The 25,000-nt window shown below is 47.2% G+C and overlaps 1 protein-coding gene across 1 annotated transcript in view; it reads right to left on the bottom strand.

Annotated features, from left to right (window-relative positions):
- Positions 1-25,000, bottom strand: part of galnt2 (UDP-N-acetyl-alpha-D-galactosamine:polypeptide N-acetylgalactosaminyltransferase 2) — a 121,517-nt gene that overhangs the window by 61,957 nt on the left and 34,560 nt on the right. Inside the window, exon 2 of the mRNA XM_080848628.1 lies at positions 1,520-1,598. Coding sequence (XP_080704754.1) covers positions 1,520-1,598 — 79 coding nt within the window. The remainder of the gene's footprint in view (positions 1-1,519; positions 1,599-25,000) is intronic.

The following is a 25,000-nucleotide window of genomic DNA, read 5'->3' as shown; positions in this document are numbered from 1 at the left end:
GTCTGTGTGTTTGTCTGTGTGATACAAATATATTATTGTAAACTAAAAACCCAGATGAAAACGAATGGTTTTGAGACATTTTTGTAAATTGGCGATATAGCGCGTCGGGACCAACACTCACTAACAAACAGAAGACGTACGGTAGTTCCTATCAAGTGAAGAAGTCTGAATGTCAGGGAGGGAACGTACGAGTCCTGGATGGAGCATTTCAGACTTAAGAGTGAATCTTTGTATCTCTAATTCAGGTAACTGTGACTTAATAGTGCTAGAGATACAAACAAATTCAGGTAACTGCATCTGTGGCGTAGAAATCAAAGGGGAAAATCTCGAGAATCATTCAAAGTTACCATTGAAGGGAATAAACATTATCCATAGGAATGAATATAATGAGATGAAGCATGCGTAACGAACATAATGTTTTTATCCACCTTTAAAGTTCACAGGTGACGTCTTCAGGGTTTTGTAGTTTACTATACTGGTAGGGTTTTGTAGTTTACTATACTGGTAGGGTTTTGTAGTTTACTATACTGGTAGGGTTTTGTAGTTTACTATACTGGTAGGGTTTTGTAGTTTACTATACTGGTAGGGTTTGACAGTGAAAAGCCATATTGGTTTGGTTGGTTGCTTTCTTCTAAAGGTGGGTGGATCTAATCCCATAGACTTTTAGTCAAATTCAGTGTTCCAACTGTCCGTTCAGTGTGTGTGTGTGTGTGTGTGTGTGTGTGTGTGTGTGTGTGTGTGTGTGTGTGTGTGTGAGAGAACAGCAGATGTTTTGTTTTTAGCACAGTCTTGGCCGTGTGTGTGTGTGTGTGTGTGTGTGTGTGTGTGAGTCTTGGATGTGTACATGGAACACAAACATAGTGGCTCAGACTGAGCTCTGAACAATCCCAGCCAATCAACACAGCGATCCAGGAGCACAGAAGGGAGGGGCGTACTTGATTGGCTGTTGAACTAAAATATCAACAACCTTTTGTTTGAGAGAGAGAGAGAGAGAGAGAGAGAGAGAGGGACAGAGAGAGAGAGAGAGAGAGAGAGAGAGAGAGAGAGAGAGAGAGAGAGAGAGAGACTATGTGACATATGAATGGAGGATGGATAACCTACTGGGTGTGTGTATCGTGGTCTGAATCTGTCTAGTTGTGTGTGATACATGGGCAATGCAGGACCTGGAGGGAGAGTTTTTAGGATCCGCATTGGGGCGTGCGTCCGTGTGTGTGTGTGTGTTTCTGCACTGTGAGTGGAGGATGTATTCTTTGGATGAATGTGTGTGCGTGCGCGTGCGCGCGTGTGTGTGTGTGTGTGTGTGTACAAATGAGTTGGTTTGTTTGGCTCTGTGGACATACATAAATAAATCATTCAAATGTGCGTGTGTGTACCTGGTGGAAGGGTTTCTATATGTGTGTGTGTGTGTGTGTGTGTGTGTGTGTGTACACCTGGTGGAAGGGTTTCTATGTGTGTGTGTGTGTGTGTGTGTGTGTGTGTGTGTGTGTGTGTGTGTGTGTGTGTGTGTGTGTGTGTGTACCTGGTGGAAGGGTTTCTAACCCTTGGGATTTCTCGTCTACGTTGCTCTGTGCCTGCGCATCCATTTCCCTCCAGTCATCCTGTGGACAAGAGTTAAACAGACACATGAGTACAGTACATCACACACACACACACACACACACACACACACACTCACACTCACACTCACACACACACCCCCACCCACACCCACACACCACCCACCCACACCCACACACCCACACTAATCGATTGTATTTCTAACTAGTAAGCAAGGTCTCTGAGGATTCCGCCTCTCACCAGTTTATATTGTGACACACACACATTGTCTTCTGGGACCTGACATTCTCACAGCACAGCTGCACATTAAACACAATCACTGGGCCTACTATCAATACTGTGATGCTTCACAACCGTCCCTCGCCGGGGAGACTGCACACACAAACACACACACACACACACACACACACACACACACACACACACACACACACACACACACACGAGTCAATCAGGGAAATGCCTTGGAGTAAGAAATGGAGAAGCCTTGTTCTGCGATGAAACCAATTCACTCACATTTGAGTTTGTTGCATCTTTTTTAGATCCAAACCCTTTTAAACTTTGTTGTTTGTTTTCAACCTCTGTGGATGAAAAGGGGGTATTGAACAAAGATTGTCAAAGATGTTGTTATTACATTAAAGTCAGCAAGACAGTCAGATGATCTGGCAGGCGTTCCTCCGTCAAACAAGAGGATTTCACCAAGTTAAAGCAGATGCAGTCAGACGAGATGAGATGAGAAATAGAATCTGATCTGTAGAATGTGGACGTGTTGGGACTAACTGCCTGCGCTTACATCAGTGCTTTGACAGCCAAGGAGGACAGCAGTTGTTTCTAATGAATACTCTACTGAGGAACTGGCATAAACAAGCAGCGAAGCGGCCGGTGGTGACGGAGGACACACACACACACACACACACACACACACACACACACGGCCTGGTGGTGACGGAGGACGGAGGACTATCTCTCATTTCTTCTGTCCAAGAGCTAGAGCGCACAACACTCTGCTAGCCAAGACAAAGGCAGCAACCTCTCCTCAAACTGCACACACACACACACACACACACACACACACACACACACACACACACAGCACTCTGCCAGCCAAGACAAAGGCAGCAACCTCTCCTCAAACTGCAGGAGGCTTTGGCACCCGCCAGCCATCCATTTGTTCATCAGGCCTGCACCCACAACACATGCTGGAAAATACACACACACACACACACACACACACACACACACACACACACACACGCTGGAAAATATGGCCGCGTTGACAATGGGACAAAATGTACTGAGCCGACTGGTTGTGACCGGCCCACACACACAAACACACACACACACACACACACACACACACACACACACACACACACCCCGGAGAGCAAGCAGGCCGTGGCGCTCAACGTGATTCATAGTAAGTCAACAGGAAAGCCCCTTTGCCAAGGTTAGCTGTAAATACACAGGTGGAGCCAGGACAGGGTAGCTAGCAAATACTCAAGACACACCCAAGCTCCCCACACACAGCTTTCAGGTCCAGGATTCCTCATCTACAATGCTCCAATGATCAGCCACACAGCCACAACAACAAACCAATAATAACACTAAATGAAGGATCTGAGAGCATCACTCTCACCTCTGATCAGCTAATAAGCATCATTTCATAAGAATGTTTCTAAGAGTGTATAGGGCTGTGATCATACAAAGCACTGTTTGGCTTATTTAGTCAGTGGAGAGCGGAATGGGGAGTGATGTGTGTGAGCTGAACACAGCTCATTACCAGAGCAGAGGGGTGATCACTGTGTGTGTGTGTGTGTGTGTGTGTGTGTGTGTGTGTGTGTGTGTGTGTGTGTGTGTGTGAGAGCAGGAACACAGCTCATTACCAGAGCAGAGGTGTGATCACACACACACACACACACACACACACACACACACACACACACACACACACACACACACAGAGAGCAGAGGGGTGATCACTGTGAAATCAGTTGCCTCTGTTTCCACAGTCACAGTCGCTAGGGCATGAGATCTGGCTTCACGGTTGTCGTACGGATTATGTTTAGCACACACACACACACACACACACACACACACACACACACACACACACACACCACCCTCTGCTGCACTCCGCACCCACCCATGACCCCGTCAATCATTAATGATCATGTTATGCTAAGCCACTGACTCAGGGATTTTTGTCTTGCCCGCGGGTAGACAGCCAAATGTCAGCCTCATGCCTGAAATGAGCTCGACGGGACGACAGGAATGGTTCCATCTCAGCAGGAAAGCAGTGCGGAAAAAAAAATTTCTGATGATGCCGATCATGCAAGAGAGCGCCTGCCATGACAGAAGGACTGGAGCATCCATCCACACTCCTCCTCCTCCTCCTCCTCCTCATTCCGTGCCCACACTCCTCCTCGCTCCTCCTCCTCACTCCTCCTCACTCCGTGCCCTCCCTCCTCCTCACTCCTCCTCACTCCTCCTCACTCCGTGCCCTCCCTCCTCCTCACTCCTCCTCACTCCGTGCCCTCTTGATCAGAGATCAAGGCTACGGTCATCCACTGACCATAACAACACCAGAGATCAAGGCTACGGTCATCCACTGACCATCACAACACCAGAGATCAAGGCTACGGTCATCCACTGACCATCACAACACGAGAGATCAAGGCTACGGTCATCCACTGACCATAACAATACCAGAGATCAAGGCTACGGTCATCCACTGACCATCACAACACCAGAGATCAAGGCTACGGTCATCCACTGACCATCACAACACCAGAGATCAAGGCTACGGTCATCCACTGACCATCACAACACCAGAGATCAAGGCTACGGTCATCCACTGACCATCACAACACCAGAGATCAAGGCTACGGTCACCCATCAGGTCAAGGTCAAAGCCATCCACTTTAATGCATCCATGGCCTTGTTGTCAGAACCTGAAGGATAACTGGCAATGTTTATCTTTGTAATTTTGAGTGTAAAATATAAACTTCAGATTAATATGGAGGTGGGTAGCATTGGGTTTTTAGGAACAGTGAAAATGAAGGTAAGGCATCGTTGTAAGGCATGTTGGTTTTGGCCATGTTGATTTTGCGTTTCAGATTACCTAGGAGTAACATCAAAAGGAGTGTCTGTTTCGCTGTGTGTGAGTGTGATACTTTGTGTGTGTGTGTTTGTTTGTCAAGGGTCTCAAGTTTGTGTTTAGTCACAAAACAAGCAACTTCCGTGTTCCGATTAATTCTATCTTCTACTGGAAGTTTCAGAAAAGAGGGCAACATATTAAGACATTTTAAGCCAGCTAAATATTTACAAGCTTTGCAGATTGACGAGATAGGATGTCACACAATTTGTTCTGAACTGCGCTCATCGCATCCAGCGGGTTGAAGTCAGGTTAAATATGAATCCAGTTCCAACAAAATGATGAAGACTTCATCCCTTCATTATAACCTGTGTGTGTGTGTGTGTGTGTGTGTGTGATCATCCCTTCATTCTAACCAGGCACCTCTGAGTGGAACTAATTAGTTCTCTCTGAGCTCAACGGGAAAATACACTGAATGTTTTGCTCAGGGAATCATGTCACATATCTTCAGATCAATTTGATGATTTTGAGATGACATAATTCAATCATTTTCAGCATGATCCCAACCTCAAGACTAATCCCGGTCAAAAGAATCCTGCACTTATAGAACTACATTTAGGGTTGTGCTTAAAAAAATAATAATAAAAAAATGATTATCTCTCTGGATTACTTAAGCTTGAGCTCAAATACACTTCAAAACGGCAGGTTAGCCTATATCTGTGTGTGGTGTAAAAAAAAAACTTGATTCAGGTTCAGTGTTCAAACGGATGAGGAAACGATGCAGTTTGCCAAACAATTAGGAGTCGCTGATGAGCCAAACACCTGGCCCGCCACTAGCCAGGCCCGTAGGATTGTGAGCTCTCATCACACACACCCGTAGGATTGTGAGCTCTCATCGCGCGCGTGCACACACACACACACACACACACACACACACACACACACACACACACACACACACACACACACACACACACACACACACACACACACACACACACACACACACACACACACACACACACACACACACACACACACACACACACACACACACACACACACACACACACACACACACACACACACACACACACACACACACACACACACACACACACACACACACACACACACACACACACACACACACACACACAGAATTGTGAGCTCTCATCACCAGAGCGGAAGGGTGGACAACAAACATGTTTCACGGTGACGTACCAACTGCCTTTGACATTTGGCAAAAGAAAGAAAGACGGGACGCTGGCCTCAGCCCAAGTGCTCAGCTTGGTTTTCCGTGCATGGCCGGGCAGGCGCACTGAAAGTGGGACATGTGGTTTATGGTTTATGCATACAGACCGACTGAAACAGAATCAGTGCAGGCTGTGTCAACCAAATTCGCTGTTGAATTACTGATGGCATGAACCAAACAACGAGTCCCTTTTTCTCTTTTATTTACTTTCACGAAAATGGTAGACCTGCGGGCACTGCTGTAAGAATGATAGACAACAGCATGAGAAGGACTGTCGATACGTTTTCCCGAGAAGTAATTTCAGAAGTAATCACTTCCTCTCACTTTCACAGGTGAGACTCTTTTCAAACTGTACCGCTAAAGTTCATCCGCCCGTTTCACCAGAACGGACATCTAATACGTTTCAATTTCGCCCCTATTGCCTGGTGCGAAAGTCTATAAACCTCAAACTGGGCTCACACACACACACACACACACACACACACACACACACACACACACACCCCATTGCCCGGTGCCTTCCTTTGCCTGTCTTGGCACTTCACACACACATCCTGGTGGACGTCTGAAAAGGTCTTCCAATATGCTGGAGAGAAGAGAGGACGTCTGAAAAGGTCATATCAAGATAGCGTCTCGATGCTGAGTGTTGATTGGCATGGCTGACTCTGAACCTCCAATTCAATCAGGCTCTCGCCGGCACAAAAAGAAAGGAGGAGGAAAAGGGAAAGAGCAGAAAGGCCCAACAAAGAAGCTGGGAATGAAAGAAGATTAAAGCTACTGCTACTGTTGTTGTTGGTGTTTTGACTCCGTGGTTGACATGTTTGTTAGAGTCAGTGATGTCAATAATGCTGTGGTCTCGGTCATGATCCACTCAAATCACCATGGCAATCAAGGGACAAACAAAAACAAGTTACCTTAGACTGAGAGTCACTGTTCCAAATTCGTTTTTTAAGGATTTAGAACTTGCACAACTTTAAATCAGTCAAATGAAGAGGACGTCATGCGGAAGACTATAAACATCAAACTGGGCTCAACACAACCAACAATGCCTCCTGACATTCCATAATGCTACAAGCAGCATCATTCATCTCCACATAAAGAATCTCCATGATCAGCTATCAGCTCTTCACAAAAACAAAATAAATAAATAAATAAATCATTTAGATATAATATGTGTGTTATAATAATAATAATACTATACACACACACACACACACACACAGTCGTTCCTAGGGACACAGTGGTGGCAGGGCTGGAGACACACATACACACACGGACACTCACACACACACACACACACACACACACACCAACCCTTAATACGTTTCGTAAAAACATATGCTGCAATCGACAACATACAGGGTGCAGCCTAATAGCAGAACAGCAGGTGGGGGATCATGGCTGATTGCTGGACTCATTCGGTTCCATGTTGACAAATGACGCACAGAACATGTCCGCCACCCATCATCCTCCCTCCCAAGTCTGGATCGCTTCAGAACCAGATGGTTCAGTGCTCCAAGCAACTGCTCTGAAAAACGAAACCACTTCTTCCAAGTGTTTGAAATCCCTGAACCACACAGACTGGGCTTCATTTAAAGTATGCTTTGGAACCTTGGAGCGATGACTTTTCGTCTTTGTGATTCCTACAGGCCTCTGAAGCCTAGACAGGAACAAGGCTTATATGAAATAACATGATATGGAGTTTCAAAGATGATTACAGATTGCCGTAAGAAGGACACCAACCCACCAATGCGATATGCATAGATCCTTGTGGCTTTGTGTACATGCATATAATGTCCAACAATAGCCTTTCAAAGACAGAGAAAGCCTAGCAGGGCATCTCATTTGAAATGATTCCTGGAACCTGCATAAGAACGTGGTTACTCCAATCCACAAACCTCAAATGAATTACCGCGACATCATGTCATTCTCAGTCCAATCAGTGCTGAACAAACAGCCACCCAGTATTGGGCTTTAGCTGAAATATGAACTTCACAGATGGAGGATCTAATCAGTGTTTGGTCAGTGCTAGGTGCAGGTGAGGACCACCACACACACACACACACACACACACACACACACACACACTATATTAACCTCACAGATAGCGGATCTAATCAGTGTTTGGTCAGTGCTAGGTGCAGGTGAGGACCACCACACACACACACACACACACACACACACACACACACACACTATATTAACCTCACAGATAGCGGATCTAATCAGTGTTTGGTCAGTGCCAGGTGGTGCAGGTGAGGACCACCTCAGCAGTTTATAATTTAGATTAAAGCAGCCTTCCGGAATGTTCGTCGAACCACAGGACAGATGAAATAAGTCTTTAATGGAATGCCCCGACATGGCTCCCATGGATACGTCCAGTTTTGTACAGTCTGAGAAAGCTGGTGCTGAGAAGGTAGATCACGTAGTGATGTACTGAAATGGACGGCAGTGTGGCATTATATGGAGGTGGAATGACTCCTAATGCTGCAGCATGTAGTTCTTACTGTATGGAGTTAGAATAGTTCCAAAATTCACATATAAATGTCACGCGATTCACAAATGTATTTCCTGATTCACATATAAATGTCACGCGACACACAAATGTAAACGCTGGTTCACATTTATTTACAGACAAACAAAAGTACATTTACAAACGGCTCCCCATTTGTGAACATCCCTGCATATTTGTGGATTTTTTAACCATGGCTTGATTCACAAATACATTTATTTTCAAAAAGACATGCTCTGCAACCCATCAGATGTCTCTCGAGTAGGTACAATTCGGTATTACTGAATGTAACCACATTGCGTTACATCTGCGTTTCATCCAGGTAAGTCCATATGTTGTGTCCAGTTACTCAAAAATAGCCTTTATCTGTATCTATCAGATAAAGCAGTAAAACTTGACCTGTTTAACAATGAGCCCACACAGACTGTTTTGTGATGAGTAACTATAGGCCTGTAGAGCAGGAGGTCAGATATTCAAAGAACAGGACTCTTCAAGTACCTTGAGGAGATAGATTTACGGGATAAATACCCTTTCCTCTTCCTGAATGGAAAACCTGTAATTACATCCCTTTTCCTTTTGTTCAACAACAATCTGATGTTTAATTTTTTCCTAATGAGCTTCCTCAATGTGGTTCACACAAGGAGGGACAGTGAGGCTAGAGAGATTGCTAAAGAGTTGTGCAAGAGACACTTCCAGACTATAAAGCACTCCACAAACCTCCCATCATTGCACAGTACAGAGGCCACATCAAAGGGCGCGCTCTATTCAGGTCGACAGGTCGCTAGGCAAGTCTTAAGAGTGTGAACATAAGGACGCAGAGACAACGTCTGACACTACAATCAGGGCCAGATCAGAGCCAGATCAGGGCCTTAGCAGGGCCAGATCAGAGCCTTATCAGGGCCAGATCAGAGCCTTATCAGGGCCAGATCAGAGCCTTAGCAGGGCCAGATCAGAGCCTTATCAGGGCCAGATCAGAGCCTTAGCAGGGCCAGATCAGAGCCTTATCAGGGCCAGATCAGAGCCTTAGCAGGGCCAGATCAGAGCCTTAGCAGGGCCAGATCAGAGCCAGATCAGAGCCTTAGCAGGGCCAGATCAGAGCCTTAGCAGGGCCAGATCAGAGCCTTAGCAGGGCCAGATCGTCACCAGATTAATCTGGCATCTGGGTATAGACTAATCCAACTCCCAACAAACACTGCCTTTTCTCAGACTGGCATCAGACTGGCATACTGTAATGGGCTGTGATGGGGACAGACTGGCATACTGTAATGGGCTGTGATGGGGACAGACTGGCATACTGAAATGGGCTGTGATGGGGACAGACTGGCATACTGAAATGGGCTGTGATGGGGACAGACTGGCATACTGAAATGGGCTGTGATGGGGACAGACTGGCATACTGTAATGGGCTGTGATGGGGACAGACTGGCATACTGTAATGGGCTGTGATGGGGACAGACTGGCATACTGTAATGGGCTGTGATAGGGACAGACTGGCATACTGAAATGGGCTGTGATGCGGGCAGACTGGCATACTGAAATGGGCTGTGATGGGGACAGACTGGCATACTGAAATGGGCTGTGATGGGGACAGACTGGCATACTGAAATGGGCTGTGATAGGGACAGACTGGCATACTAAAATGGGCTGTGATGCGGGCAGACTGGCATACTGAAATGGGCTGTGATAGGGACAGACTGGCATACTGAAATGGGCTGTGATGGGGGCAGACTGGCATACTGAAATGGGCTGTGATAGGGACAGACTGGCATACTGAAATGGGCTGTGATAGGGACAGACTGGCATACTGAAATGGGCTGTGATGGGGACAGACTGGCATACTGAAATGGGCTGTGATGGGGACAGACTGGCATACTGTAATGGGCTGTGATGGGGACAGACTGGCATACTGTAATGGGCTGTGATAGGGACAGACTGGCATACTGTAATGGGCTGTGATGGGGACAGACTGGCATACTGTAATGGGCTGTGATGGGGACAGACTGGCATACTGAAATGGGCTGTGATGGGGACAGACTGGCATACTGAAATGGGCTGTGATAGGGACAGACTGGCATACTGAAATGGGCTGTGATGGGGACAGACTGGCATACTGTAATGGGCTGTGATGGGGACAGACTGGCATACTGAAATGGGCTGTGATGGGGACAGACTGGCATACTGAAATGGGCTGTGATGCGGGCAGACTGGCATACTGAAATGGGCTGTGATGGGGACAGACTGGCATACTGAAATGGGCTGTGATGCGGGCAGACTGGCATACTGAAATGGGTTGTGATAGGGACAGACTGGCATACTGAAATGGGCTGTGATGCGGGCAGACTGGCATACTGAAATGGGCTGTGATAGGGACAGACTGGCATACTGAAATGGGCTGTGATGGGGGCAGACTGGCATACTGAAATGGGCTGTGATAGGGACAGACTGGCATACTGAAATGGGCTGTGATAGGGACAGACTGGCATACTGAAATGGGCTGTGATGCGGGCAGACTGGCATACTGAAATGGGCTGTGATAGGGACAGACTGGCATACTGAAATGGGCTGTGATGCGGGCAGACTGGCATACTGAAATGGGCTGTGATAGGGACAGACTGGCATACTGAAATGGGCTGTGATGGGGGCAGACTGGCATACTGAAATGGGCTGTGATGGGGACAGACTGGCATACTGAAATGGGCTGTGATGGGGACAGACTGGCATACTGAAATGCGCTGTGATGGGGACAGACTGGCATACTGAAATGGGCTGTGATAGGGTCAGACTGGCATACTGAAATGGGCTGTGATAGGGTCAGACTGGCATACTGAAATGGGCTGTGATGGGGACAGACTGGCATACTGAAATGGGCTGTGATGGGGACAGACTGGCATACTGAAATGGGCTGTGATGGGGACAGACTGGCATACTGAAATGGGCTGTGATGGGGACAGACTGGCATACTGAAATGGGCTGTGATGGGGACAGACTGGCATACTGAAATGGGCTGTGATGGGGACAGACTGGCATACTGAAATGGGCTGTGATAGGGTCAGACTGGCATACTGAAATGGGCTGTGATAGGGTCAGACTGGCATACTGAAATGGGCTGTGATAGGGTCAGACTGGCATACTGAAATGGGCTGTGATAGGGTCAGACTGGCATACTGAAATGGGCTGTGATGGGGACAGACTGGCATACTGAAATGGGCTGTGATGGGGACAGACTGGCATACTGAAATGGGCTGTGATGGGGACAGACTGGCATACTGAAATGGGCTGTGATGGGGACAGACTGGCATACTGAAATGGGCTGTGATGGGGACAGACTGGCATACTGAAATGGGCTGTGATGGGGACAGACTGGCATACTGAAATGGGCTGTGATAGGGTCAGACTGGCATACTGAAATGGGCTGTGATAGGGTCAGACTGGCATACTGAAATGGGCTGTGATGGGGACAGACTGGCATACTGAAATGGGCTGTGATGGGGACAGACTGGCATACTGAAATGGGCTGTGATGGGGACAGACTGGCATACTGCAATGGGCTGTGATGGGGACAGACTGGCATACTGAAATGGGCTGTGATGGGGAGAGTCCTCTAACATGCCATTAGAAAGGCCCTGCATTCATCAGGCTGCCTCACTCTTAAAATAAACTCCACCAGTAAGCACTTGGCAGGCTTATAGCCAACATCTTGAACACGCGAAGGTTTACTTTAGTGCTGCTCAGCATGACTGGAATCCAAAGCCTACATGAAGTCCAACGCAAATCTGATTCTGTCCAGGGCAAAACAAAAAAATACAGTGACTGTAAAAAAAAAGGGTTTACAACTCGCTTCATTCTCTACTCCTGAGGCAGGTCTGAGAGCCAGGCGAGTGCTTTGCAACTGTAACACACACACACACACACACACACACACACACACACACACACACACACACACACACACCACAGCTTTGCAACTGTACCTCTCCCAAAGTAGGCCACAGTCAGGGCCCCTTCCCCCTGCTAACGCACACATAGAAAAATGCAGTGCACATACATTTCTGCCGAATCATTTAGGAATGTGGTAGTGCGTCCACAAGGACCAGTGTGTGTGTGTGTGTGTGTGTGTGTGTGTGTGTGTGTGTGTGTGTGAGTGTAGACCAGGGCTCAGTCAGAGAGAAAGGGGGAGGAATGCCTGATCTGCAGAGGTGCACTGGACCTATTTATAAAACACAACCCTGCCCGGTCGCTCTTCCCTCACATTTCAGCCAAGAGAGACCAACTGCCAACTACCTGGACCCACACAGAACTGAGTCTCATGTTTTATCAAGCCGTTTTGGCCAAATAGGCCAACTTTTTTAAATACATTACGACCGTGTTTTTCTTTAGTCATTTTTGTTCACTCTGATAAATCATTTACAACACATTTAAAAATCAGAGGTCTTGATAGAGAGACGGATGGATGGATCGATGGATGAACCACTCTGTAGTGATACAAAGCCCTTCTGTGCTACCACCTCCCCACAGACACCGCTGCAGAACCCTCTGTTCTCAACATTTATGTTAATTAAAGACGACCTCGTTTCTGAGCTGCCTCACTGACCGACAAGTAAAGAGAGAGGGAGAAGAGGAAGAGGAAGAGGAAGAAAACAACCTCTAACAATTAGCATTCTGCCCCGAGGGTGCTACGCCATGCTAGCTAGCAAACTGTAATGAGGACCACCTGTTCCAGGCGTAAACACACACACACACACACACACACTCCGGGCGTAAACAAACACACACTCACACACACACTCACACACACTCCAGGCGTAAACAGACACACACACACACACACACACACACACACACACACACACACACCAGGCGTAAACACACACGTAAACACACACACACACACACACACACACACACACACACCAGGCGTAAACCCACCGAGGGGCAGCGGTCACAGCCGGCCTCCTGCTGTCCAAAGGCAGGATGGGTAATTCCACCCAACGTGCCGAGCATTACTGAAATGACCAATCAGCAGCTCAGGCTGAGGCCCCTCCCCCTGAGCTGACAGGCCATCTCCCCCTGAGCTGACAGGCCACCTCCTGGATCTAGAGCCACCACAGGCCTTCTCTTCTCCAGGACTCACTAACTCGCTAACCTGACATCTCGGGCTTACCCTCAAGTTTACCCTCAATTTTATTCATACATACCATCATTTTCTTAATGAAATGGAAAATTAAGTTTAACTCACCCATGCAAATTAATATAACAATGAAACCTTAAGATCGACTATAAAATTGGCCCTCCATGTGCCCAGGACACATAGTGGTCTGAGCGATCGGATCTCAATGAGTCTTGGGTGCATTCACACCTGTATTTGGAGCTGTCCACTAGTGAACAGATCCCCCAATCCAAATCAATTCAATTCAATTTATATAGCGCTATAACAATAAAATTGCCTCAAGGCTCTTTACAGAGCCCAGAGCCTGAACCCCCTTAGTGCATGCACAATGGCAACAGGGGCAAGAAAAAAACCTCCTGTTAGACAGGAAGAAACCTTAAGCAGAACCACGGCACATAAGGGGGGACCCATCTGCTTGGCGAGTGCTTTGCAACTGTACCTCACACACACACACACACACACACACACACACACACACACACCAGGTGTAAACAGGACCTCTGCCACATCAGCGTTCTATGCAAATGAGTGCAGCAGAAAAGCTGAGATCAACCGTCTCGCGTACCTAACAGACAAACGTGGAGTACACCTGGAGTTCCTTCATTGTGTGATTTGAATCAGGAACTCAGGTCAAGAGTCATCATCTCTCCTCCAATCAATCCCTGTAGCTCCCCCTCTTTCTCACAGGGGCGTGTGTGTGTGTGTGTGTGTGTGTGTGTGTGTGTGTGTGTGTGTGTGTGTGTGTGTGTGTGTGTGTGTGTGTGTGTCACAGGGGTGCTGCTGCTCTCTACCTTGTTCCCTTAGGAGGGGAGCCACTCTCTCTATGTCCCCCGCTCTTGCAGGGCAGCAGATCCCTCACAATCTTTCCTCTCCTGCTCTCAAGCTTGGAGGGGTCTGAAGGGATTGGCAGAATGGGCAACCCTATATTTAAGTGTTACTGGTTGATGACAGGCACTAGGAACCCATACATTACAGGTTACATGAAATAGGAGACAAAAAAAAACCTTTCAGATCGCGTCAACCCCTTTCACTTCAAATCAAATTTAGTTTTTAATGATGTGTTTGGAAATTAGAGCTCTACATTTGAGGCATGGTCTACCCACAGCACTTCTATGCTTCACAGTTATACTCTACCATCATGTCTATTTTTGTTATACATCATGTTTACATTACTAGGCTATTACTCACCAACATAACATGTCTTGTTGGGTTCTCATGTCTTATAGCACGCAAATAAAGCCAAAACTAGTTTACCATTTCTGACTTTTGTATGAACTGTAGCCTGAGCCCCTGATGTCCCGTGTTCTCAGAGCTATTCCTGTCGACTCCAGGTTTGGATCTGTTCCAAGGGGTTCAGTGCCATCTTATCAGTGTCCGCCTGTTTTGACAAGAAAAACAGACCAACCATCCAGATGCCTGTACACTCACAGTGGAAGCTGCCAGATGTGGAACTAATGGGCTTTGCCCCAAACTGTGAGCAGGTCCTTCATGGGGAGAACCTAAAGGTAGCCCACGAGCTGTCCGCACTGATAGAGGCAGGTACATGTGACAGCAGTCACAACATTCAGCACTGATAGAGGCAGGTACATGTGACAACAGTCACAGCATTCAGCACTGATAGAGGCAGGTACATGTGACAACAGTCACAGCACTGATAGAGGCAGGTACATGTGGCAACATTCAGCACTGATGGAGGCAGGTACATGTGACAACAGTCACAACATTCAGCACTGATAGAGGCAGGTACATGTGACAACAGTCACAGCATTCAGCACTGATAGAGGCAGGTACATGTGACAACAGTCACAGCACTGATAGAGGCAGGTACATGTGACAACAGTCACAACATTCAGCACTGATAGAGGCAGGTACATGTGGCAACATTCAGCACTGATGGAGGCAGGTACATGTGACAACAGTCACAACATTCAGCACTGATAGAGGCAGGTACATGTGACAACAGTCACAGCACTGATAGAGGCAGGTACATGTGGCAACATTCAGCACTGATGGAGGCAGGTACATGTGACAACAGTCACAACATTCAGCACTGATAGAGGCAGGTACATGTGGCAACATTCAGCACTGATGGAGGCAGGTACATGTGACAACAGTCACAGCATTCAGCACTGATAGAGGCAGGTACATGTGACAACAGTCACAGCACTGATAGAGGCAGGTACATGTGGCAACATTCAGCACTGATGGAGGCAGGTACATGTGACAACAGTCACAACATTCAGCACTGATAGAGGCAGGTACATGTGACAACAGTCACAGCATTCAGCACTGATAGAGGCAGGTACATGTGACAACAGTCACAGCATTCAGCACTGATAGAGGCAGGTACATGTGACAACAGTCACAACATTCAGCACTGATAGAGGCAGGTACATGTGACAACAGTCACAACATTCAGCACTGATAGAGGCAGGTACATGTGGCAACATTCAGCACTGATGGAGGCAGGTACATGTGACAACAGTCACAGCATTCAGCACTGATAGAGGCAGGTACATGTGACAACAGTCACAGCACTGATAGAGGCAGGTACATGTGGCAACATTCAGCACTGATGGAGGCAGGTACATGTGACAACAGTCACAACATTCAGCACTGATAGAGGCAGGTACATGTGACAACAGTCACAGCATTCAGCACTGATAGAGGCAGGTACATGTGACAACAGTCACAGCATTCAGCACTGATAGAGGCAGGTACATGTGACAACATTCAGCACTGATAGAGGCAGGTACATGTGGCAACATTCAGCACTGATAGAGGCAGGTACATGTGACAGCAGTCACAACATTCAGCACTGATAGAGGCACTAGGTACATGTGACAACAGTCACAACATTCAGCACTGATAGAGGCAGGTACATGTGACAACAGTCACAGCATTCAGCACTGATAGAGGAAGGTACATGTGACAACAGTCACAGCATTCAGCACTGATAGAGGCAGGTACATGTGGCAACATTCAGCACGGATAGAGGCACTAGGTACATGTGACAACAGCCTCAACATTCAGCACTGATAGAGGCACTAGGTACATGTGACAACATTTGTTGTGGAAAGACATGCGTCGACCTAGCGTGAGCGCTGGTAGATCTGAGGAGGGTTGCCATGTGGGAGGGGAGTCCTCTCGTCAGGCACTCACAGGAAGTTCTCTGAGGGGAGTCCTCTCGTCAGGCACTCACAGGAAGTTGTCAAAGGGGTGCAGCAGAGTGGACCAATGAAAGAGTGCTGGAGCGGGAGTGGACCAATGAAAGAGTGCTGGAGCGAGAGTGGACCAATGAAAAGAGTGCTGGAGCGAGAGTGGACCAATGAAAAGAGTGCTGGAGCGAGAGTGGACCAATGAAAGAGTGCTGGAGCGGGAGCCTTAGGCGCTGAAGCACTACTCTATATTAAATGTCTTACCCTGTGGCTTTGTTGTACATCCAGGTCCTAGCTTTAGGCTTGCAGAAGTCAAACGCCCCTAATATTTCTGAGGCAGGGCACCTCACATTTTTTTAATGGTCAGGTAAAGCTCAACGGAAGCTACAAATTCTATTGGCAGATTCAGGGTCACTTGGCGAAAACCCGGTGTGATGTCATAACCGACACTAAGGTTAACAGTTGAAAGATGGCATATTTTGATGTGTGCTAAATATTAACTCTAGACACCAATAAAATAGTGTTATATGGTCTGTCAATTTAATGCATTGTAGACTTGGGGTATTTTAGAGAATATATGTGCTCTTGCAGATTGCCTTAACTGATTCTAAATCAAACCTAAAATGTATTTTCAGTTGAATCATTTCATTGTTAGAAACTACTGGTAAATAATAGACAATTGGATTTAAATTATTTTGGAATCATGCCTTTATGCCCTATGTATGTGGCCTTTAAAATCAAGAGGGCTCTGAAGTGTCTCATCAAGCAGCAGTAAGTCCACAGCTGATTGGCTGTTCCAGACCAAGTCAGTGGAATAGTGGTGTCCCAATGTGAACCTCCTTCACTCTTCAAATGGCTCTCTCAACATTAAGTCGGAGATGGGTAACAGCTAGTGTTCCTTCAGCATCTTGCTGGCTGACCTGAGGTGTCGTTTTTAAAGGGCAGAGTGACAAGCTTGACCCCGCCACGGTCGGTCATGATCTTCTCAATGATGAACCCCTTGTCAGCCATGCAGCCATGCAGCCATGCAGCCATGCAGCTGTCTCCTGGCTCTAGCAGTCAGCCATGCAGCCATGCAGCCATGCAGCCGTCTCCTGGCTCTAGCAGTCAGCCATGCAGCCGTCTCCTGGCTCTAGCAGTCAGCCATGCAGCCATGCAGCCATGCAGCCGTCTCCTGGCTCTAGCAGTCAGCCATGCAGCCATGCAGCCATGCAGCCGTCTCCTGGCTCTAGCAGTCAGCCATGCAGCCATGCAGCCATGCAGCCGTCTCCTGGCTCTAGCAGTCAGCCATGCAGCCATGCAGCCATGCAGCCGTCTCCTGGCTCTAACAGGTCAAGAATCCCACTCTGTTCCGTGGGCTCTCTGAGTAAAGACTGGACACAAAGGTCACAGCTCCACACGGGGCAAATCCCAATTATCCCCTCGGAGACGCTGGTGCTTGGACACTCCTGTCTGGAGAGTTAGTGCTGATGGACTCTGGCACCTTCCGTCTGTGCACTCTCCTGAACAGAACTGCCTGTATTTGAGTGGCATGGTTTTGCTGACTTGACAGTTGACACCCATACATTAAAAATGCCAGCCAACATTTTCTCCTTCAAGCCTGCAGCAACATGGCAGCTATACAGCATTTAAGACGCCCGTTATTCAGTGGAAGCTGGCAGAGCATTGGCCAGAGTCTGACCCAGGTGGGGTGGATGGATACTGATCTGATTCAGGGTAAAGAGAGTCAGCTAATTTTCTAGGGGGAAGCACAAGAAGAGATTTGCACAATGCTATACGCTCGAACAAACGAAGGGAAAATTGACAGAAGGCAATAAAACAATCATTTCTGTCCAAATCAAATTGTGCCTTGTCACCGCAGCAGCACACACACACACACACACACACACACACACACACACACACACACTTCTGTCAAAATCAAATTGTGCCTCGTCAGCGCAGCCGCGCACACACACACACACACACACACACACACACACACATATTTCTGTCCAAATCTAATTGTGCCTCGTCAGCGCGGCGGCACAGGCAAGAACTCCACTGATTTCTGCTGGGCTACGGATGAAACAAAGGCCTGGCATGGACCTAGCATTGAAACACATGCTATTGACCCCAGGCCTTCACAAACACTGACCTAGCATTGAAACACATGCTATTGACCCCAGTCCTTCACAAACACTGACCTAGCATTGAAACACATGCTATTGACCCCAGTCCTTCACAAACACTGACCTAGCATTGAAACACATGCTATTGACCCCAGGCCTTCACAAACACTGACCTAGCATTGAAACACATGCTATTGACCCCAGGCCTTCACAAACACTGACCTAGCATTGAAACACATGCTATTGACCCCAGGCCTTCACAAACACTGACCTAGCATTGAAACACATGCTATTGACCCCAGGCCTTCACAAACACTGACCTAGCATTGAAACACATGCTATTGACCCCAGGCCTTCACAAACACTGACCTAGCATTGAAACACATGCTATTGACCCCAGGCCTTCACAAACACTGACCTAGCATTGAAACACATGCTATTGACCCCAGGCCTTCACAAACACTGACCTAGCATTGAAACACATGCTATTGACCCCAGGCCTTCACAAACACTGACCTAGCATTGAAACACATTCTATTGACCCCAGGCCTTCACAAACACTGACCTAGCATTGAAACACATGCTATTGACCTTAGTCCTTCAGAGACACTGAACTAGCATTGAAACACATGCTATTGACCCCAGTCCTTCACAAACACTGACCTAGCATTGAAACACATGCTATTGACCCTAGTCCTTCACAAACACTGACCTAGCATTGAAACACACACATGCTATTGATCCCAGTCCTTCACAAACACTGACTTAGCATTGAAACACATGCTATTGAACCCAGTCCTTCACAAACACTGACTTAATGGGACTGAATGGGGCCTTAATCAAATCAATGCCAATTACATTTAGGGACCGGACCACCAAAACAAAAGGCTCCTCTGTTGTCGGCCTCTTGTTCAGACTCCCAAGCTGCATTGTGTAGGGTTAGCCTGGCAAAGTTCTAATTCAGCCAACGAGGCATGAACTCTGCAGAGAGTCCAGTAAATCTATTTGGCACACACACACCTGATGAGGTTTCGAACTCCTTTGCCTCGGGAACCATGATAAAACCACCCTCTCTCTACTTCATTTGCCCCCTGCTGTGATCATAAGAGCACTAAGCTCAGCTTACAGGGAGCTCAGTGGCTAACAGCTTTCTTGTCACACCAAATCGGCTCCCGACACATCCCCCCCCCCCCCCCCCCAGACAGTCACTGGCGAAGGGTTAACCATCAGGTCTCCCATTAACATTATGCAGAGCTGCAGCGTCAAGATGCAGCTATGCTCGAGCCCATCTTCGCTTCATGAACGGAGAACTGACGCGTCCCCAAAGTAGAGACAGACTGATGGGGGGGCACTGTGGCGCAGGCAGTAGCCCTGACCACATTTGGGCTTCATGCCCGAGGAGGGACACGGGTTCGAATCCGGCCCGATGTCATTTCTCCTGTCCACTACCCACCTCTTCTCCCTCTCATTTCATGTCACACTCTTCACTGTACTATCCATTAAAGGCAAAAACGGCGGGAAAAAAAAAGGTTAAGACAGATTGAGAAGAAGTGGAAGGGTGTAGGCAAACCAGCCCCAAATCCATCATAGAGTTCAATTCAATTCAATTCAATTCAATTCAATTCAATTCAAGTCAATTCAATTCAAGTCAATTCAATTCAATTCAATTCAATTCGTATAGCGCCATAACAATACAATTGCCTCTCGGCGCTTAACAGAGCCCAGAGCCTAGACCCCCTTAGTGCATGCACAACGGCAACAGGGGCAAGGAAAAACTCCCTGTTGGGCAGGAAGAAACCTTAAGCAGAACCACGGCACATAAGGGGGGACCCGTCTGCTATGAGTTGATAGGATAGGATAGGATAGGACATAGGATTTCAATCGGTGGGTGGAAATGACACTCAAGCAACTGGGAGGAGGGTTAGCACTTAGCGCTAAAAGAAGACCGCAGTTAAGTAAATAACCCACTGTGATCTGCTTGAAGTCAATCACAATGAGATACATTTACATTTAGTCATTTAGCAGACGCTTTTGTCCAAAGCGACGTACAAGGGAGAGAACAATCAAGCTAAGAGCATTAAAAACCTGGTGTAACAATAAATACTGCTTATAAAACAACATAGAAAGAATAAAAAAAGAAGTGCGGGCTTGTTACTGCTTAAGTGCAGGTTAAGCCAAGGTGCCAGTTAGGAAGGGAGGTGCTCTTTGAAGAGTTGGGTCTTCAAGAGCTTCTTAAAGGTAGAGAGGGACGCTCCTGCTCTGGTAGTGCTAGGCAGGTCGTAGTAGTATAGTAGTATATGGCATAGAAAGAAGACCGCAGTTAAGTAAATAAACCACTGTGATCTGCTTGAAGTCGATCACAATGAGATATTAGCATATGGCATAGCGCCCGTGGTCACCAGCACCCCGTACCAGGTATCCAAACAGAAAGAGCGCAGTTAAGTAAATAACCCACTGTGATCTGCTTGAAGTCAATCACAATGAGATATTAGTATGGCATAGGGCCCGTGCCCACCAGCACCCCGTACAAGGTATCCAAACAGAAGGAGCTGCTCCATTCTCCCACCCCATTACCAAGACCTTAATTTGACAGACTCCTTCATCACAGTACACACCGTAAACCGTTAAGGCCTAAACCCCTAAAATGAACTCGAGATAAAAATGAGCAATGGCAGCTTGGCTAAGAGGATTGTTTGTGTGTGTGTAGTAGCTTACATTCTGCTCGGGGTCCAAAATGCTCTTATCTAAATCAGTCGGTCTGAGGCGATACTGTAGCTGTCAGCTCGGGTCACCTTGACCACCGGAAAGAAAGCAGCAATTAAAAAACAGCCTTGTGACGGCTGACCTGTATTTCTCAGAAGCAGTGGACATTCTTTATGAGACGCGCAGACACCTCACCAGACAGAAAAAGAGAAAACGCACACGGCACAAAACAAACAAACAAACACGATTGCTGGGTATAAAAAAAAAGTCATTTTCAAACCATACATTGCATTGTTAAATGACTATAATTCCACGATGACAACCTTGGTTTATGTGATCTATGATCACTATATTGCCTATTCAACTCCCCATCTTTTAGATGCAATTAGAGTGATCCACAGTGAGTTTAACCACGGAGAGGATGAAAGACCCTTGTTAAGGAAAGCTAAACCTGGATACTGGGGCTTCCCGAGTGGCTTTTGTCAGAAGTTACAGATGAGAATCAACACAGAAGACCTTTGAAATGAGCACAGAGAGTAGAGGAAGCCTATACAGTCTCTTATTCTTCAGTGCTAGTGAGCAAGAACACACACACACACACACACACTCTAATTCTTCAGTGCTATTGAGCAAGTGAATTTGAAAGAGCCTTAGTGCACGTCAGACAGGCATTCTGACAATGTGATGGGAGAATATCACAGCAGTGGACACACACACACACACACACACACACACACACACACACACACACACACACACACACACACACACACACACACACACACACACACACACGATGAACCCATGAAACCAATAAAAGGCAGTTGGTTTCTGAGGCAACCGTTGCGTCACAAGACCAAATGGCATTTCCAGTGGTGAATGTGCGTTCAATTAAAGCTAATACAGGACCAAGCTCATCCCAGTGCTTGAACACCGGGCAGACTGAGCCTAGAGCCAAGAACGTCCTCCTAGGTCAGCTCATATTTGAGGTTTGATGTCACAAGGGCTGAATGGCCATTTGAGAAGCAGAAGTACATATTTTATATACTGCAAGGAAATGGTGAGTGTTCCGATATCAATCTTTCGTGTGTAATAAGGCAATCGCTCTCCATTCCATTTCTCCTCGCAGACTTTTGTCGAAATTACAGACTGGTCGTGCGGCCAAGACTGCCCTCAGAAACATTAGCAGAAAATCACCTGTCATCTCTGAACAATAACGACCGTAATGGCGTGTCACTGAGAGCAAAGATGGATTAACACTGCACACGTTTTATTTGGTGGGAATTACACTATGCTTTTCAAGTATCGGTTAAAAGATTGAAGCGTTTGAATGCCGTCAGGAGAATGCCTTGCAGTGTGAGATATGTACTGCAGTGCTGCAGCAGACTGTACACCTCCATTGCTCAGTGATTTAAAGGCTGGAGGCCCGTCATTCATGGTGGAGATTCAACATATTTCTACCCCTCTCCCTGTGTGTGTGTGTGTGTGTGTGTGTGTGTGTGTGTGTGTGTGTGTGTGTGTGTGTGTGTGTGTGTGTGTGTGTGCGTGTGTGTGTGTGTGAGGCAATCAGAGAGGGTCAACCGAAATCGATGTCTCAGCATCTATTATTCATTGGAATGGGATTACACATGGCAACAAGTGTTCTCCCTCTCGTCCACCAGCCAAATGACCTGCTCAAGGAAAAGAGCTTTTTCTGACTCGTGACGATGTGTCACTCATTCACAGCCAGAGTGGAACCTCTTTCATTTGGCATCTGGGTCTTGAAGTGTTTCCTTCCATGGCTATATTAGAAAGAGGAGAGGGGGGGGGGCAGCAAAGTCCTCTCAAGGCGGCATGGCTCTTTGAGCAGCCTTGGTAACCATAGCGACAGAAGCCTGGGCAGTAGGGACGTGCTCAGTCACAGCATCGACACTTAAGCATCATGCTGCCAGGCCTTCCACCGCCTCCAATTTCCCCCATAAAACACCTCCAACTGGGACCCCCGTGCTCCACGCACACCGCTGAGGCTGTGACTGACAGCCTGTTTGGGGGGGGGGTGGTCACTCCTTGGCCCCCAGCAGTCAATCAACTGACAAAGGACCAAGATGAGACAAAATGAACTGCCACAGGCGTAATCCTAACGGCTTACCCGAAAATCACAGGTACGCGCGCACACACACGCACACACACACACACACACACACACGATAGGGTTAAGTAAACTGATCTCAACCCGCAGTTTTTTTGTGAGCCAGCATCCCTCCACCCTGCAGGGCTCTGATGAACACCCCACGCACGCACGCACGCACACACACACGAACACACACACGCACGCACGCATGCACACACACACAGGGAGAGAAGACGCTACAGGAAACACCCCCACAACACACATAGCTCAGACGGGGGGGGGGGGGGTAAACTCAGGAAAAGAAAATCCACTACTTTCCAGCTCTGATATATTGAGGACTACATCAATAAGAGCTGCCTACTTTCTATGGAGCTGCATCAGGTCGAACTACACATTACCAATATAGGCTTAGAAACAGCATCAGCTGGAGACCTATGCAAGCTACAAGGACCTCTGTCAGTTTGGACAATCCAGATCCATGTAAATATATAGAATTAGTGGGAAACAAAACATTACTTCTATTCTACTTCTGTCTTTGGCTCTGTAAAGAGAATATGACTGAGGTGAGGAGTGAGGTGCTTGCATTTGAAGGCACACATGAATAACTACCCCTAAGAGATCCTACACACACACACACACACACACACACACGGCTACAAGCTGTTCGTCTTTATTAGTGGAGAAAACAGAGCGGGCCTCTCAAGTGTCCCACAACCAACGGTGCTTCTCTTTATAGCATCTATGTCCTATCAATAAGCCCCACACACACACACACACACACACACACACACACACACACGTTTATGGCATCTATGTCCTATCAATAAGCCATTTCAAACAAAGGAGACTTCAGTCATTCCATCCCTCCCTCCCTCCACTCTCCACTAATAATGACAGCTTGAAGACTGTAGTTCAAACCTGAAACACCTTATTACTGCAGCTAGCAGCTTGCTCTTGAAGGTTATTGTGAGTGTGATTAAACCAGAAGCTGGTTGTTTGACCGTCAGCTCCTCAGCAAGGGTGTTAAATATGTGACTTTCATAACACACACACAGAAATGACCTTCCCATTTGTTTGGGAGAAAGGCTTGGAGAGGGAAGGAGAGGGAAGGAGAGGGCTCCATGCCTGCTGCTGTTAATGGATAACAGATATTTCCACTTCTGGATTAAAGTGAGGAAGATAAGACATACTAGGGTTAAAACATACTATTGGATAAATACAACACAGAACAGTTAGTTAGGAGTTAGGCTTCAAGGCCCATGGTTGTGAGTACGCACACACGCCCACGCACACGCCCACGCCCACGCACACGCACACGCACACGCACACACTT

The sequence above is a fragment of the Sprattus sprattus genome (genome assembly GCF_963457725.1).
Source record: "Sprattus sprattus genome assembly, chromosome: 12".
Taxonomy (NCBI): Eukaryota; Metazoa; Chordata; class Actinopteri; order Clupeiformes; family Clupeidae; genus Sprattus; species Sprattus sprattus.
The sequence above is the reverse complement of the archived record's forward strand: the minus strand, read 5'-3'. Positions and strand labels throughout refer to the sequence as shown.